Here is a 16,607-nt window from a genome sequence, read left to right on the forward strand (position 1 = left end):
ATTAGTCGAAGGGTTCCTCTCTCGCGCTCTCGTCGTCCTCCTTTTCGGAGCCTGTCGCTCCACCTTTTCGTGAATCTATAACGTTCCCGGCCGTTCTCACTCTCGTCCCTCTCTCTCCTGTGTCTCCTCTCTCGCCACCTATCCTGACCTTATAATACGTGCATAATTCACGTTGTCGGGACAGTTGCATCGCGTGGCCTCCCTATTAATTAGGGTCATGCACCGCGGACATGCATCAACCTCGTGCCGAGTACCGTTTGTACCTCAGTCCACGCATCTCCTCCTTCTCCTCTTCTGTCGCCGGGCCTTAATCGGGAAATATAATTTATTTTATTATATCTACCGCGTAAACATCTGTCTCGAACATATTGCGGCGGTTATTTAGAAACAGAGAAAACTGACAAAAATCACGAAAAATACGTGCATTAAATCAAGATATACTGAATAACGGGAAATTTTTATAATCACATGAAAAGAATATTATAGCTTATTTTCTTCTATTTCTTTTCATATAAATTCTTCTCGATTTTACAGTGTTTTTAGTAGTACAGAAATAGACTGTGTCAGTAAAGAAAAGACCCGTCTTATTAAGGAAATTTACATAATAAATTTCGCTAGAAACAGCAAATTTTTTAAAAGCGCGGTTCCTGAAATATAAATAGCATATACGGGACAAAAAGACAGCTAATCACAACAGAATGTCGATTCATTCCTAGGTTACAAAATATTCTATAGTACTTTTACTTACAAAATTCTGTTCGTATGCACTGAAAAAATTTCAGAATTCACTCGCAAAACTCGACAACATCTCCCACTCTCTCGCCAATCCTAAGATTTATTTTAGAAACCAAACGTACGAAAGAACGACACATGATATCTCTGTATTGAAACACGAGCGCTTATCACGGACAATGTAAGAGCAGGTAAATCGAGTCTCACTAAGCCATAGACACGAACCGAGAGAGCTACGACGCTCTCGTACGCACGTTCCCGGAAATGAATGCTCTAGGTAAATACCTGGCGTCTCCCCGTTTCGTCCGCTTTTTGTTCGTGTTTAATTAAAAAGCAGTCAGCGGAGAAAGAAAGAGAGAGAGAGAGAGAAAGAGTGGCTCGACCTATCCGCGTATATATCTGATTAACGTCCGCCGTGCGCCGCACGAATTTAGAGATTAATGGTCGCAGCGAACGCCGACGACAGGAAAGAGCTTAATGCGTGCGCTCTCGTACCGCGCTCGTGCGCGCAACGGAAAAAAAAGGAAAGAAAGACGTCGTCGTTCGGCCGTCCGATCGACCGAAGTAGGACCGATTATCCGATGAAGCGAGCGCGGACGCGAACGCGGAGGGGAACCTTCCCCCCGGCTTCGTTAGAAAAATGATCGCTCCCCCCACAGCCCCGGTACGTTCGTTCGCGGAGAAATCTCGCGATGGATTTATGCGGTTTTCTTATCCGCGTCGGCTATTCTCGTGCTTAAGCTGATAAGCCGTAATCTCCCGATATCTTCGCCGGAACTTTCGTGCACGTCAAAATGAAACAGTCGCGCTCGCGACGGGGATATCACGCCGGATCAAAAGTACGAGATCGCCCGTGCACGACGAACATGAAATATTAAAGTGAAACACACCCCAAAGAAGGCCTCTCTTATAATTAATTTCATTATGTCACAAAACTGCTGTTCTCCATAAATATTATTCCTGCAGCTTTCGGTTTGTGATCAGCTGATTGGAATACGCTTCCTTTCCGTAATTTCAACCGTGCTTTTGACCCCTGAACTTTTCAGTATCTGTATATTCTGAAGGATCAATGTATGTTTAAGACACATGAAAACTGCAGCCTTCTACTGAGCGCCTCGAAATGGCAGAAAATATTTGCTCCGACATCTGAGCCTTGGTTCTTACTGGCCAAAGATATGTTTATTTAAAGAATCAAAGAGATTAATACAGAGGCTCAGATCGTCAAAGTAAGCGTTAAGTAAAATTTTGAAATAAAAAATAGAATAAAAATTCTGGCTCGAGTTCAAAGCAACGAATTAGTTTGAACTGCATATCTTAAAAAATTAATGAAAAACTAAGAGATTAATAAATTAAATTAAATCGCGTCCTGAGGAATTAATAACAAATTCACCGGAACAGCTCCAGATAGTCGCGCAACGTTGCGTTTACGCGCACGGGAAGGCAGCGTGAATTGCGAGTAAACGGAGTTTTCCTGCACGTCTACGCGCATATAATTACGTTAATTCGACGTGAAATCGATCGGCACCGGCGGCGTTTATCCTCGAGTCGAAAGGTCGTGCACACGACTAAAAGTCGCGGTCGCGTAGCACGGCGGGCGGGGGCCGGTGGTCGTGGGTGTACCGACCATGATGTTCCGGGGGTAGGTAGTTGAAAATGCATTACCGCGGTCGCGGCATATGGCACGATGCACGCATGACTCGTCAACGGGGCAGGATGATAATTATGCATCGCACGCCATACGTAATGGCATGGCTCTTACCGGCGCATCAAGAAATTAATAATTAGCGTGAGGTGGGGCAGGCCGGGCGAGCGGGCGCGCACAGGCGTTGCGTCACGGTGCACTTAATTAAAATAGAACAGAGCGCGCGAAGAACGCGCAACCGCCCGCGTACGCGATAGAGCTGCAACGGCTGGCTTCAAAGTCGGGCGAGTCCGCGATAGAAACTCGCAGATAAAAAGCACGAGCGATCCAACGTTGATCCCGCATAATTCGTACTTCATTGCTACATCGCGATGTCGGGAATGACGCGTAACTACAGGTACTGTGTCGCTTGTTGCAGGAGTCCGAGGGCCAAAAGACCAACAACGGTATCCAGTACAGTCTGCATCTACTCTACTCCAACGGTAAGTGACAGGGCACGCGCGATTCGAGGCGATTTGCCGCAACTCGGGATGCAAATCGGTCTCAGCGGTCCTCTGATCGGTTAAACGTGACGTATGCGTCACGTGCGAATCGTCAACAGACCACGGTCGATTCCATAATTTATTTCACCCATTCAATTATGTAGCGCAACTAACGCGCCACGTATATTTCCGCGAAATATTAACACTTTCGTTTTCGACAAAATTACGCGTGTATACACGGACGACCTCCGCAGGCACTTGCGCGTAGGCGTCGCACGCGCGCACACAGCCAGACTCTCGAATCGATCTGCGAACTGGCCGTATTCTCAGGGCCAGACGAAGGGCCAGACGTAATAGCCCCATCCGGCGCAGCGACGGCGATGACGGGCCATCGACATTCCACGCGAACACCCGGTCTCTTAGGGCCGCTAAAAAGCTCAGGAGAACTTTCGAGGCTCGGCCGACGCACAACAGAGACATATTTTACGTCACACCGGCCGATGCGCGGCAAAAAGGGCTCGGCAGCTTCCGTCCCGAAGAAGCGTCCGAATGTCGCAGGGGGACGCGGCCCGGGAAAGAGAAGACGACGCGCAAAAGGGATCGAAAGAAGCGAACGATTCGAAGGTGGTCCGCGAAAGGATTCCCCACCCCCAAAAACGCGCGCTCGCATTATGAACATATTAAAAAGCCGCAGCAGGCGCTATCCGCGGATTCCCGGCTCGGGAGCAGTTTTTCGCTCCATATACGCCACGAATAACGTCAACAGACCACGTCTCTTTATCCCCCGTTCTTGCCGCCACCGCCGTCGCTATGAAATCACCCCTCTCGTCCAGCTTTCTTCTGACTCTCGTGCCTTTCCCGTCCTTCTTTTTCCCGCGACTCGCTCACGCCGCTCGCTCCTCACCCCGCCCGTCCTCGCCAGGCCAGGGGCCCGATCAATCAATGCGAGATTTTTGCGTTCACTGGTCCGACTGTGCAAGGGGCCGCGCTGCCATCTAAGGACACTAAAACGTGTCGCGAACATCGCGAACAAGAAACAACTAACTGTTGCAAACTAAGGAATACCAAGGCGCGCGCCTCGCGCAGCACACCGCAACCGCGGCCGAGTTCTTCGTCTCTCTCACGCCTTCTTTCGCCATTCGGCTCTGCTCACCGCGATTCTACGAGAGAACATTCTCGTCCACTCGCTGTCCTTGCCTCTCCTTATCGTCATGCAATTTTTCCCGTGCTTTCTCCCGAACGCAATGTTCGCCCGCATCTCGGTCGGCCAACTTTGCGAATTCTGATCGGCGTGCGCGAAAAAGACTCGTCTGACAAGCGGAAGCTGCAAGGGGTGTTCAAATACGATGAATCCGCGATCCTGGATCGAGCGTGCGCGTCGCTCTCATCAAATCTAACCGCGAAATGCATCCTTCTTCCTAGCGATCGTTTTGCATATCTTTGTGATTTCACCGCGTCGACTTTCTCGCACAAAATTACTTCACAAACCTAATCTGTGTAATCTTATACGTTTTCGTAAGTTACATAAAGTGGATACGTTGCAAATTAAGAGGATGCTGAGGTCGATGACAAACGCAGATCGATAACAACGTCGATAACGCAGATGGTCATCATCCTTTTCGTATTTTCTGCACATACAGAACTTATGTAAATATGTGTCGCTTTGTTTTACCATATTCAACGGAAAACCTAATCACGCAAGTGTAGAAATCTTTCTGCAAACTTTTCCGATATTCTTAAGCTTTTGAATTCGTGAAAGATGCAAAAAAGTATAGCAATGTTTTTCAAAATTTTTCTGTTTAGAACATCCACATTTTCAGTATATACAAACTGCGGAACTTTTGAATTAGGCAAATATTATGCTAATTGATAGCTTGAGATTTTATCTAAAAAATTTTTTTTCGTTTTCATTACATATCGAGCAACACTTCTATTTATTTTTGCACGTGCTTTCTTTGTGTAGAAGCATTTATAATTTTGCACAACTGATACGATTTTGCAGAAAAATGTCGGTACCCTGTCGATAAAATTTTCAACATCCCCTTAATCGGTTAAACTTTCCCATTCGAGAAATCAGAGTTTCCTCTCTCGTTGCAAACACGACAATCGGATGATCTAAATGAAGGGAGAAACGCAGTCGACTCGCAACCAGACACTGAAAGACTTTACACGCGTCGGCTGCGCACGCTAGTCGCAAGAAACTTCGAGGGACACACGCGAAAAAATCACTCGCAGTTATCGAACACGATGATGTAGCGGAGTTTATACATTGTCGCTCGCGAGTACCGCGACTTACCGCTGCTAGTCATGCCCTTTACAGTCGATCGGTACATCAGCGCGGATCTGATTTATGCGCCGGCTCCGCAGATCGAGCCGTCGTGTTCGTATCGCCGTTTATAAAAGTTTCATACGCGAAATACTCAGCCGTGCACACGCGCGACTCTTATGCCCCGGAGACAAATTGGAGCGCGAACATGCTTCGTTTCTCTCTCTTGCTCTCTCTCTCTCTCCCTCCTCTCTCTCTCCTCGTCTCTTTCTCTCTATCTATCTATCTCCGGGTCCACCGTTATCCACTGGCAGATCCACCATCAGGTGTCTCCGTGCGCGTCACCGATCGCCCGACCAGGCAATAAATCTATAATTAAATAATAAATAAGGAGCGCTCCCTAACCGTCCCAGTGACGACGGGCTCTCGCCCATATTGGGTCGCTACTCCTTTTTGTCATCGCTCACTCCTCCTGCATCTTCGCGTGCTCCGTTTCCTCTTCATCCTTCTTCTCCTCTTCCCGCTCTTCTGCGGCGGTCTCCTCGCCCGCGTCGTCTACCTTTTTCTGCACGTTTCTCCGGCCGCCGTTGCACACACGCGCGATAAGGAAGACACGCCACACGCATACGAGGACGAAAACGGTAGTACTCGGCAAAAGATAGAGACGGAGGCGACGAGAGACAACGCGCCGCAGCCTGCGTCAAGAGCGCGGAATATCGCGGTGCATAATAAATGCGCGGTCGATCGATCAAGGATCGCCGATCGAGCGGACGGACAGCAGTGTGTATCCGTTTCTTCGCGAGAGAGAGACCGCGTTTTTATCCGCTCGAACCCGGTCGCCTAGTTATGCTAATGTCGCGGCCGACCTAGACTTATTTGCCTCCGCACAGTGGGACATGGCACGCGAGTCCTCTTCTTATTCAGCGCGTTCTTCAATTCTTGCCTTTATCGTCATCGCGTCGAGTCGAATCGCGAAGTACCGCCACCGCCCCGGCGATAAGCTCGGCATTCCGCGCGCTCGTAATTACATTCCGAGTCCCTCGGAACCGATGCGAGGTGAATCGCGGTTCGCGAAGATAGCTGATGGATAGTTCTTACACATTTCTTTTTTCTTCTCTATTCTCTCTTTTAACATTGTCTTCGTTGTAGTATCTTTCTTGTTTTTAAGGAATTAACGCTTCTAATCAGTCGGCTGAGAACTCCTATTAGACGAGCAAATAGATTTATTTAAAGAACTTCTGCACTATTGCAAACTCTATTGCAATAAGTTAGAGTGGAAGAACGTATACTTGTTTCTCTCTAACTTATTGCACTAGTGCAAAAATTTATCGAACACGAACAGACCTGATGATGTATCTGATGACGGCGAATTTTGATATTTTCGCGAGATATGCTCCTCCTTATCATAGTAGGCGACAAAATACGAAAGCAAGATGGCCGCTTGCCACGTTTCGTATCGGATCTCATTGCCGACTAGAACTCTCGCGGCGTAGAAAAGCAGATATTTCGGCGGAAGCTCGCATCAGTTATTCGGTCAGTTTAGCGTCGACCCGTATTTGCAAATCCTGACACGGCCACGGATACGGTAAACCGGTTGACTGCGTACGTAACTTCCGGTAAAGCCGCGACGGTTTCTCGAGGTAATTTGTGAGCTAGTTTCGAGCCGGAGTATCGTAATCCGCAATAACGTTATGCGGCGTGAGCCGGGCCTGGGCGCCCGCCGGGGTCTGCGAGTCTTATGTCGGGATTACCTGGCTTACCAGGCACGCGAAGCCGGAAGCCACGGGGGTGTCTGTCCGAAATACACCCTGGGATTACCCGCTACTCCCCCAGGAAGGAAGGAGCAGTTTCGAAAACTTGCAACGCGCGCGGCGAGATGCACCCGCTCGCGAACTGTTTGTAACGTAGTAGTTACGATCCACGGATAGCGCGCGCGCCGGTAAACAGCGTGCCGATACGTATCGGCCAATTTAACCCGTAACATCTCTCCTCCTCCTCCGCCCCGCCGGCGCGACGGGGGCGCTTCTTTCGCGACGCAATTACCAAGGCGGAAGAGATAAAAATCACATTGGCCGCGAACGCTCACCGCCAATTTCGCCGACGTTGCACGTGGCGAAATTGCACGTCGCGCGACGAGACGAGCGTCTTTGATCTTCTCCAAATGGAAATCGGCGTTTACCTTAAAGCGTACCGGCGCTCACGGCCGTGCATGACGGCCGACCAATTCTTTCAGCACGAATTTGTGCCCCGAGAGGAAAGTGGGCGCAATGTTAATTAACGCATTACACGTACGCGCGAGAACGTCTCTTCCTTATCGCGGTTTGCATCATGTCGCGATACGGCGGCAGTAGTGTCTGCTGCTCGACCGGTTCAAAGTACGCGTAAGATATTGACGCAAGAACAGGAAAGATTGTGCATACGTGACGCCGAACGAGCAAGAACGAGCCGCTCTGTGTGTGCACGTCGCGCTTTAAATACTCCTCGATATGCAAGTTTTTCTCGGAAGGATTCTCTGCGCGACCGCACATGCGGCAGAATTTGGACACGTTTCCGTATCGGTACTGTTCGACTCGCGAGCCTTGCAAATGCCTGCGCGAATCGCTTTCTTGCTTATTAATGGCGCTTTTTGCCGTCTCATGCGCGACGGGTACGCACCGTGTCGCATAACGATTGTATCATCTCGATCTCCAATTCGTGCGTTTTTAATAGTCGGCAAACACTTTACTAAGATATGTCCATTAGAAATCAAAAGAGTCATTCATTATTTGTTCAATATTGCGATTTTCTATCTGTTTCAGGTCACAGGCAGGTGCAGGATATCTACGTTAGGCTCATCGACTCCGCGACGAAACAAGTAAGTTCAAATATCGCGATTCTTCCTATTCAAGCAACTGTCCTTCGCAACGTAAGAATGTCGAGTTGGAAATTAATAAACGTTTCTCTTGTAGCTGTGATTCTTTTAAATTTCGTTTTCCTTGTCTTTTCTTCTCTTTTAAAGTGCGCATCGTCAAAACTCAATTCTCTCAGATATAATCAAATATTTATGCAAAATCACAAATACAGAACATTGTATATAACTAAATATAATTCTGTAATATTTTAACGACCATTGTGTAATAACCGAGCGAAGCTACGTCTGCACGCGTAGGATACCCGTATCTACTTCGATCCGGAACATACTGAGCAAAATAAATGCTTGGTTTTTGTAACTATAATCACACAAAGAAATAATTACTATAAATCATGGTCAAGAAAATCTTTTCTTTAATAAACTCTACTACAATGCTAGTGATAATAATCTCATATGTACGTTACTGCTAGCATTTTTGTATGAGAATCAAAAAGTATAGTTAGGGCCCAAAATGATTACAATTTTAGTTAGATCAACTATTTTCCTCTCTTACATACACACGTGTTCCGATATCGTTCCGTGATCCGCGATTTCTCTTTCGTAATACATGAGATCACGATCGAGAAGACAAAGAAGAGAGTATCATCAAACGTCTCGCTCTCTAGCGAGTCTCGCGCTCCTTCGACATTTCTTGCTTTATTTTTTTATTTTAACGCGGCGGCGGGACTCGTGCGAAATCGTCGTAGCGACGCGGGCGCGCGCACGTGAACGGGGGTGTTATCATCTCTGCTACAAGCACTTAATTTTCCGGGGGGTTGATTCTTACCCCTCCGGGAAAGCGGGCACACCGCCGCGCGCGCGGCTGTCCCATCCTGTTATCTGCGCCACGTGGCGAACTCTGCGCGCGACCCGCGAACCACGTGTTGTGATCCCCCCGCAACCGGCAGGGCCGTAGATCCTGGTGCGCCGATAAGGCGCAAAGGAGGATCACAACCTTCGTGCAAACGCAAATACAACGCGCGATCACGAGCGCGATAAGTCCTTTATGCGCGTTCGAGGGTGCTTTTTAGGCTGCGGAGCCGTGCGCGAGAGAGGTGTGTTTCGCACCTACGAAATGTCACGACATACAGAGAAACGACCGTGCCGTAAAAAGTTAGAGGGAGAGAATTCAGATAAAATAACCGGACGGATACGAGCAGTTTTCAACGGTTAAATTAAGACCTCAGACGGCACGGTTACGTGTCGTGACTCACTACGAGAAAGAGAAAGAGAAAGATAACGAATTTGTCGTTTTATCGGCGCGTCGTAGCGTCATCGATCGCCCTCGAGAAGACGGATAATTTAATGAGCGCCAAAACGACGAATTATTTAAACGAGAACGTTATTCAACTTATAAGAAGAATAAATAAAAAATTACGGATAATGTTACATCAGGACGGAACAAATACAATCTCCTCGAAATTATTATTTTGTTTCGTCGTGACCCCGAGCTTCTAACGAGTTCCTATAGATACGCTCACCATTTTAGCAAATTAAATCATCTTGGGGCTGGTCGGTTACGGAGGTAAGAAGAGGGGTTGTAGTAGTGGTAGCGGTAGGGCGAAGAAGGAAGCGGCGGAAGGACGAGGAGGAGGGTTGGGGAAACAGAGCTGATGTTAGTTTTAGCTGATTAAATTACTAAGCCGCGGCGGCCTTGCACCGGCAGAGACCGACCGACCGACCGACCGACCGACCGGTCCTCAATTCGCGATCCATTCCTTTTATTAATCGGATCCGGGATGTCATAGGGTTGAACGGCTAGGACGAAGAGAGCAGAGTAGAGGAAGAGAGAGATCGATATGTGCATTATCTTGCGAAGCAATTGGCGAAATAAGAAGCGTTATGAATTAGAGAACGACGTCGGGAGGTGCGCGGAGGTGCACCGGGACCGAGCACGCTGTTTACCGACTCATGAAACGCCACGTTCGTTCCGCAATTTCTCTGCGATATCGCCGAGTGCACACGCGACTATCTAAAAATGCGCAGTCACGTTTACGACAAAGTTCCATTAAGTGACATGTAAATCGACACGTAGCCGCGCGGAGATATTCTCCCGTTTTATACGCGTTGCCTGTAATCGAGAAATCGATAGCGACGCGCGAAACGATGCGAGAAGTAATTTTATCACATGTGCGAAACACGTCTTTTAAGAAGAGACGAAAATTATGTATTATCGCAATCTCGATAATCGCAACGTGAACGAGTGAGAGTCGTCTCGCCTCGAAGCGTGATACAAACATGGTCGGCGCGAATTTCGTCCGTTTGTAATATAATTCCGAGTTATAGAAGCCATCCTAGAGAGAGAAAGGGAAGATTGAGGACACGCGAGGAAGGAAAGCGAGTCGACAGCGCTCAAGAACGATTGTCCATGAGGAAAAGAAAAGCGGAAGTGATAGATAGATGCCGGGACACCCTCCTCCAGGCTCCATGGAGGAATCATGCCAGTAAAGGGAGTAGAAAGTCGCGAGCGGGAGAGGGTACGAGGGAGGAAAGATCGAAAACGAGAAAGCTGCAATTTATACATCAAAGCTTCGATTGAACGCGTCTCCGCCGTCCCCGCCAAAGCGAAGAGAGGATAGAGGAGAAGGAGGAGGAAGAAAAAGAGAGAGAGACACAGACAGGAGAATCAATGTATATTCACGTCGCGTCGGTGTGCTGCGCCGCTACATGCGACAACTCGCGCGAAGTGTTTAGCAAATCCAGGTCGACGTTCCCACCCTTTCCCCCCTCTCTGCCCATTGTACTCTAGAAAATTGACAAACGCGCCTGGGCTTATCCGTGATTAAAACGTGAAAGATAAAAGGACCGCTTAGAACCCGTATATGTATCGGCCGGCTGTTGTTGCAACTCGTTCAGTTCAAACTCGCAGTCCCCGAGAATCGCGATTTCCGCGTCGTTAGCGTCTACGTGTCCGATGACTCGGAAACACCACGGAATTTTATCCGATAACAGCCAAACTGTTCGTTCGAAATTAAAAACGGAATCCCAAAATTAATTTCGCAACTTCCACGCATGGCATTCGCGGTCTCTGTAATTACTACTCGTAGTTCGACGGTGAGCTCGTAACTCGATCCTCCGGAAAGCTCGAGCTTCTTGTCTGCGCGCAAGCAGTAAATACTTGTCGGAATCGCCGGTCTGATTTGCACGTCGAAAATTTGCGAATATCCGCGAAAATTCGTTTCACTTCGCCCGGCGAGTTCGCCGAGCGCGAACAGGCGAAGCCGAGTTATGGCTTGCAAATTGCGATTCGGAAACGCGCCAACTTTTCTCGAGACCGAATCAGGTGCTCGGTTATAAATCCGCAATAATTGGCTACACCAAGTCGGCCGCGCTGAGCTCTCGTGGTGAAACCCCCCGACCCTTAAGCTTTTCTTCAATTTCTTCGCTCTTCGCCAAGGTTGGTATCTATATCAACGTTCGCTGGATTCCGAGCGAGTAAAGTATCTGTACAACCAGACGCGAACGAGAGAACGAGAGAGCAAGCGAGCGAGCAAGAGAGAGAGAGAGAGAGAGAGAGAGAGAGAGAGAGAGAAAGAGAGAAGGATAGATGGAAGGAAAGAGAAAGAAAGCGGGGAAGGAAAAAAAAGTCGCAGGATGTTGAGAACCGTGCGTTTCTCGGTGAAATTTCCAGAAAAATACGAGCTGCTTCCCGAGAAAGAAACGAGTTTTGTGCAGCGCGGCTGAATGGCGCTAACAACGTACGCTTTTAAGCGCTCGGCAACGAACTTCCGGCCGGCGCGAGGGGAACGAACGAGGGCCAGAATGCGCTTTTTCGCGGGATTAAAAATGCTAAATGGTAATTAGTTCCGGGGATAAAAAAGCATTTACAGGACGTGTGTACGGTGGGAGCGGAGAACCGCGCGGCGCCGTTATTCTAAATGAATGAACAACAGGAAATTGTGCGTAACCCTTTTAAGCTTCATCCGACGTCGGAGATGGTCGGCCGTCAGTGTGCGGTTTTTTTTCTTTCCCACCGTTTGTTAACGTCGCTCGCGGCTCGACAAGCGTTTCGCGAGGAATGCGCGAAAATCGACGGGATCGATATCGTCCGACGCTCCTCGATAGCGCAAAGAACCGCGTGTCCACTCGATTAGCCGAGCGCTCCTTCGCGCTCTCTCGGATGCAATCGACGCGCAGCGCGTTCGTGTAGTCCGCGGCTTAAGTTATCGAGGCAGACTGACATCTCGGCTTCGAGTATAAAGCGCCTGTAGCTAATACTGAAATATGAGTATTTAACCGTAGATTAAAGAAATAATAAGTTCGAGATAAGTTAATCCCGGGCAGATAAGGAGAGGGAGAGAAATCGAGGGAGGGAGGGAGAGAGAGAGAGAGAGAGAGAGAGAGAGAAAGGCCGACGTTCCCCCAGGCGGTGGACACACTTCAAGGGGCGAGGGTGGCGTTGCATGCATGTTGTTCGCCGTATATGTACCCCGAGAGGCTGGCGGGGGCAGCCTGTTCGATATAAGGGGGGATTCCCAGGGGACTTTCGGAATCGATTCGGGATGGAAATCATTACGGCAGATTTGAATGACTATCTTCGAATTTATCTGCTCCCTTCGGTAACTCGCCTTCCTCCTCTTCCTCCTTCTCTACGTCCTTCTTCTCCTCGTACCGCTGCCATCTCCGAGGGTTACACGAGAACGACGTTACGCTTTTATTACCATGCACACACACACACACACATATACTACGCTGGGTTCTTTCTCTCTGCCGAGCGATACCGGTCTGTTGATCCCGTGTATACGTGGCGTCGTGTCGGACAACATGCAACGTCGACACAGCTAATAACGTTTCGTCGTTTTATCGGCTTATTTTTAGATTAATAAAACTAATAAAATCGCGTTCTCGCGCCTCGGGCGAAGCGACACGAAGAAGTGCTTGGGCCATCGGAAAATTCTATTTCGTCGCGTCAAACATGTCGCGATGCTGCAGGATCGGCTACGGTCCAGCGTTCGGAAGGACTTTCCGCTATAAGTCCGCAGTAAGTAATTCCCGTGGGAATTAGCTGCGGGGGCCCAAACATTCTTCTAGTGGGACCAGGAGGCAACGGAAGATAGGCCCCCGAGGGGATCATGCTGACTGGTCGCACCCCGAGGACCCTCCGTTTGACGTCGTTGCCTTCGTCCACCCTTCGCCTACTTCAACCATTCACCCTTGAGACATTCTGCGACACATAACTGCGCCATATCCGTTCAACTGCTCAAGAAAGACCGTGGCATTTCTTTCGGACTCGGTGTACACGAAGGTGGGAATCCGAAAGAGCGAAAGCTGCAGTGGTTTAAGCCTTTACGACGCGATTGCCGACGGAAATTCTACAGTGCGGGATTTTATTTGTAAACTCACACTAGGTCGAAAGCAATAATAATTCCATATTAATCGAGACGCGTGCCTAATTCACTCACTCGAGTGTCTGTCACACGTGACCTCGGTGATAAACGATATTCCCGAGAGTGACGAAAACAAACAAAACAGATAGTTTCCCAAGAGAGAAGAAACAAAACAGATAGTTTCCCAAGAGAGAGAAAGAGAGAGAAAGAGAGAGAAAAGAGAGAGAGAGAGAAAGACAGAGAGAAAGAGCACCGTGTGATAAAAAGTAATTGCTTACAAATTGTCTGTACATATCGCAGGTACACATAGAATAAACAAAACTGTCCTGGCTCGGGCAATAATCGCTCAGCAAATAATACTGCATGTCACGTCGTTTGCACGCGCGCTACCTGACCTGCCTAACCGTCGTTATATGTTCAAGCGATGATTATTACGCGCCCCCCGTAACACCGAAGACAATTACACACGGCGATTGTTTAGATTTCGTCAGAAACCTCGATGTCCGCGGTTCGACGTACTACCGGACTTTAACGATCTTCAAAGCGACCAAGGGATTATTAGAGTCTCCTCTCGCTGCGCCAATACGTAAGCGACAATACCAAGAAATGCTACTTGATTATCGGCTATTTTCTTTGTCTACGTCGTTTGTAGTAAACTTTAGGATAACAAATAAAAGAACGAATACACCGTAAAGTCCGAAATGTAAAGTCAGAAAAATGTAAAACTTGAGGCGCAGGTTGAAAAGATTTCATATCAATTGTTGTCAATTTGTATCTAAATGTTTAAATATATTCACGCACAAGCGGATAAAAGAGAGGGATAGTTGATAAACATCCAAGTATATAAGTTTCATATATTTGTTATAAGACCGCCTGCAAACGCGTCCTATCGCACGTTATTCACTATTGAAAGAGTTTTTTAATTAGAATTTTTTAGCATCTAGTTACTATTCGATCTTTGAGTTAAGCTGTATCGAACAAAAGCAATAACTTACAAGTAAACTAACCCAAAAGGTACACTCCGATTTTTTTCCAATTTGGCACAAATGTAGAAGTACAAAAAATATTTAGGTCATATTTTTTCATTTTGACCCATTTTGAATTTCTTTAGCAACCTAGACAGCACAATGTCCAAAATCACGTCATAAGACGTCTTTAAGATATTATTAAGACATCTTTAAGACAAGTTTATTACAAGGTATTGTCTTAAAAATGCCTTAAAGACGTCCTAAAGACGTCCTATGACTCGATTTTGGACATTTGTGCTGTCTGGGAATTTATAGCTTCTTAATGTTCTCACTCCTATCATCGACAAGTATAATAAAAATGCATAATAAAATTTAATACAAGATAGTTAAATAATTTTAACAAAATTGGCATAGCTTAGATACGAACCATTCAAAATTTCTTTAGCCGAGATTCCAACCGAAATATTTCAACTCTGTGCTAAATTAGTCAAAAATGGTTCGAATCTCGGCCAAACTGAGAGAAATCCGACAATTTTAATTAAAATTTTAACAAAATCGGCACAGCTAAGACACGAACCATTCTAAATTTCTTTAGCCAAGATTCCAACCGAAATATTTAAAATCTGTGTTAAATTAGTTAAAAATGGTTCGAATCTCGACCAAACCGAGAAATTATTTATATAAATATTTTTTTCAATTTTTTACATATTTTGTTTAAACATTTGCACAGAAAAAGAATGTATATAAGATTTTGTTTCAGAAACAAATTGTTTCATTATATTTTTCTAAAATATTATTACGCCGTTATAAAAACTAGATTTAGAATGTCTCCTCATATGCACATTTCATTGTGCATTATTAAATACAATATCAATTTGGTTATTAATTTTTGTAACTTAGTTACGTGAAAAAATTTCACAACCACACATTATAAAGTTTTTCTAACAGCGTTGATTTCGAGAACATTGTACCCACCACCTTAAAAATTTGAATCACTTTTCGTGTTCATTTTTCTGACTCACCGAACGATCAACAGCTCAAGATCGACCACGTGCTGCACGTTCTACCGATCTAAAATAAAAAATATATCATTGCCAATTATAATGCGCATTAATGACTCAATAGGAAAAATACACGTGGGAAAAAGCACGTGTTAATCTTTTGCGATTCTTGTAACTCAACGATTTTTACATGGACAATTATGTTCCAGTTTCCGATCGCAAAGGATTAAATACAGAAGCACAAGAAATATTAGGATAAACCCATCTTCGAGTTAATCCTGCGTGTGTACGTCGATCTCACTTTTGCAAAATCCGTTGTTTCTGCAAATGGCGTGTTCTAATTCGAGAGGGGTGACGCGAATTTCACGGGAAATCTTTTTGCGTTCGCAGAACAACGTGGGTGTTAATTTCGGGAGGTGATTCGCGGCGGTAATTACGTCGCGCTTGCCATTGTTTGCCGTAATAAAGAACCCCGATTCGACGAGCGACGACACTTCTCGTGTACAAAACTGCCGACGTTGCGACGAAAGAGCTTAATTGGTCAGGTGTAAGTAAGCCACGCGCGGCCGGAGGTCTTATCTCGCGCACAGAGGTTAATACGTACAAAGTACATACTTATGTTAATTATTCCCGGTACAAATAAGTTCGCATGTCTCTTTACTATTAAGAGCCGTAATAGCCGAGCGGCACGTAACGTCCTGCGACTCCTTGCCTTTGCTCTTACCAAGAACATGTACTTTTCCCCCCGTCGTCGCGCGATCCCTCTCAATCCCCTTTCCTCCTGCCTTCCTGCCCGGCCTGACTGCCTGCCTGCCTGCGTGTTTATTCTTGCTCCTCTATTTTCCATCCTCGACGTCTCCTCCGCTTCGACGCGGGATCCCTCTCTCTGATTTACCTACCTACCGCGATACTGTATACAGCCACGGTGGTTCGTTTACGTTGCAATTCGGTTATTTCGTCCGCATAAATATTTGACGCCATTCTGGAAGTCGCACCTACACCACCCCTGCAACGCCGAAATCGGCTATGTTGATACCGCCGTTACCGTTACCGTTACCACTACAAAACGACGTTTAACCGGCCGCGGAGAGAGCACGGCGAGGCAGTGCCGTCAACTCGACGAATTCCCTGGGACACTGTATTTCACAATATATTTACATTTTATCGTGCCTCTTCGTGAACTCCGGCTCGATTCGGGTCGTTATGCAAGTCGTAAAATTGCGTGGAAATCGCGCGCACAATCCACGAGATTGTACGCGTAGACGGTGGTTCGTTCATTGAAATCTCGCCCCCCCCCCC

The 16,607-nt window shown here is 46.9% G+C and overlaps 1 protein-coding gene across 7 annotated transcripts in view; it reads left to right on the top strand.

Moving 5' to 3' along the window:
* The window catches only part of LOC116844646 (transcription factor collier), a 105,024-nt gene that overhangs the window by 11,564 nt on the left and 76,853 nt on the right, over positions 1 to 16,607 (top strand). For all 7 annotated transcript variants that reach the window (XM_032816476.1, XM_032816475.1, XM_032816474.1 and 4 more), the window contains exons 3-4: positions 2,793 to 2,856; positions 7,921 to 7,976. In XM_032816476.1, coding sequence (XP_032672367.1) covers positions 2,793 to 2,856; positions 7,921 to 7,976 — 120 coding nt within the window. The remainder of the gene's footprint in view (positions 1 to 2,792; positions 2,857 to 7,920; positions 7,977 to 16,607) is intronic.

Source organism: Odontomachus brunneus, unplaced genomic scaffold, assembly GCF_010583005.1.
Source record: "Odontomachus brunneus isolate Ranch 3 - 2012 unplaced genomic scaffold, Obru_v1 Obru_scaffold_044, whole genome shotgun sequence".
Taxonomy (NCBI): Eukaryota; Metazoa; Arthropoda; class Insecta; order Hymenoptera; family Formicidae; genus Odontomachus; species Odontomachus brunneus.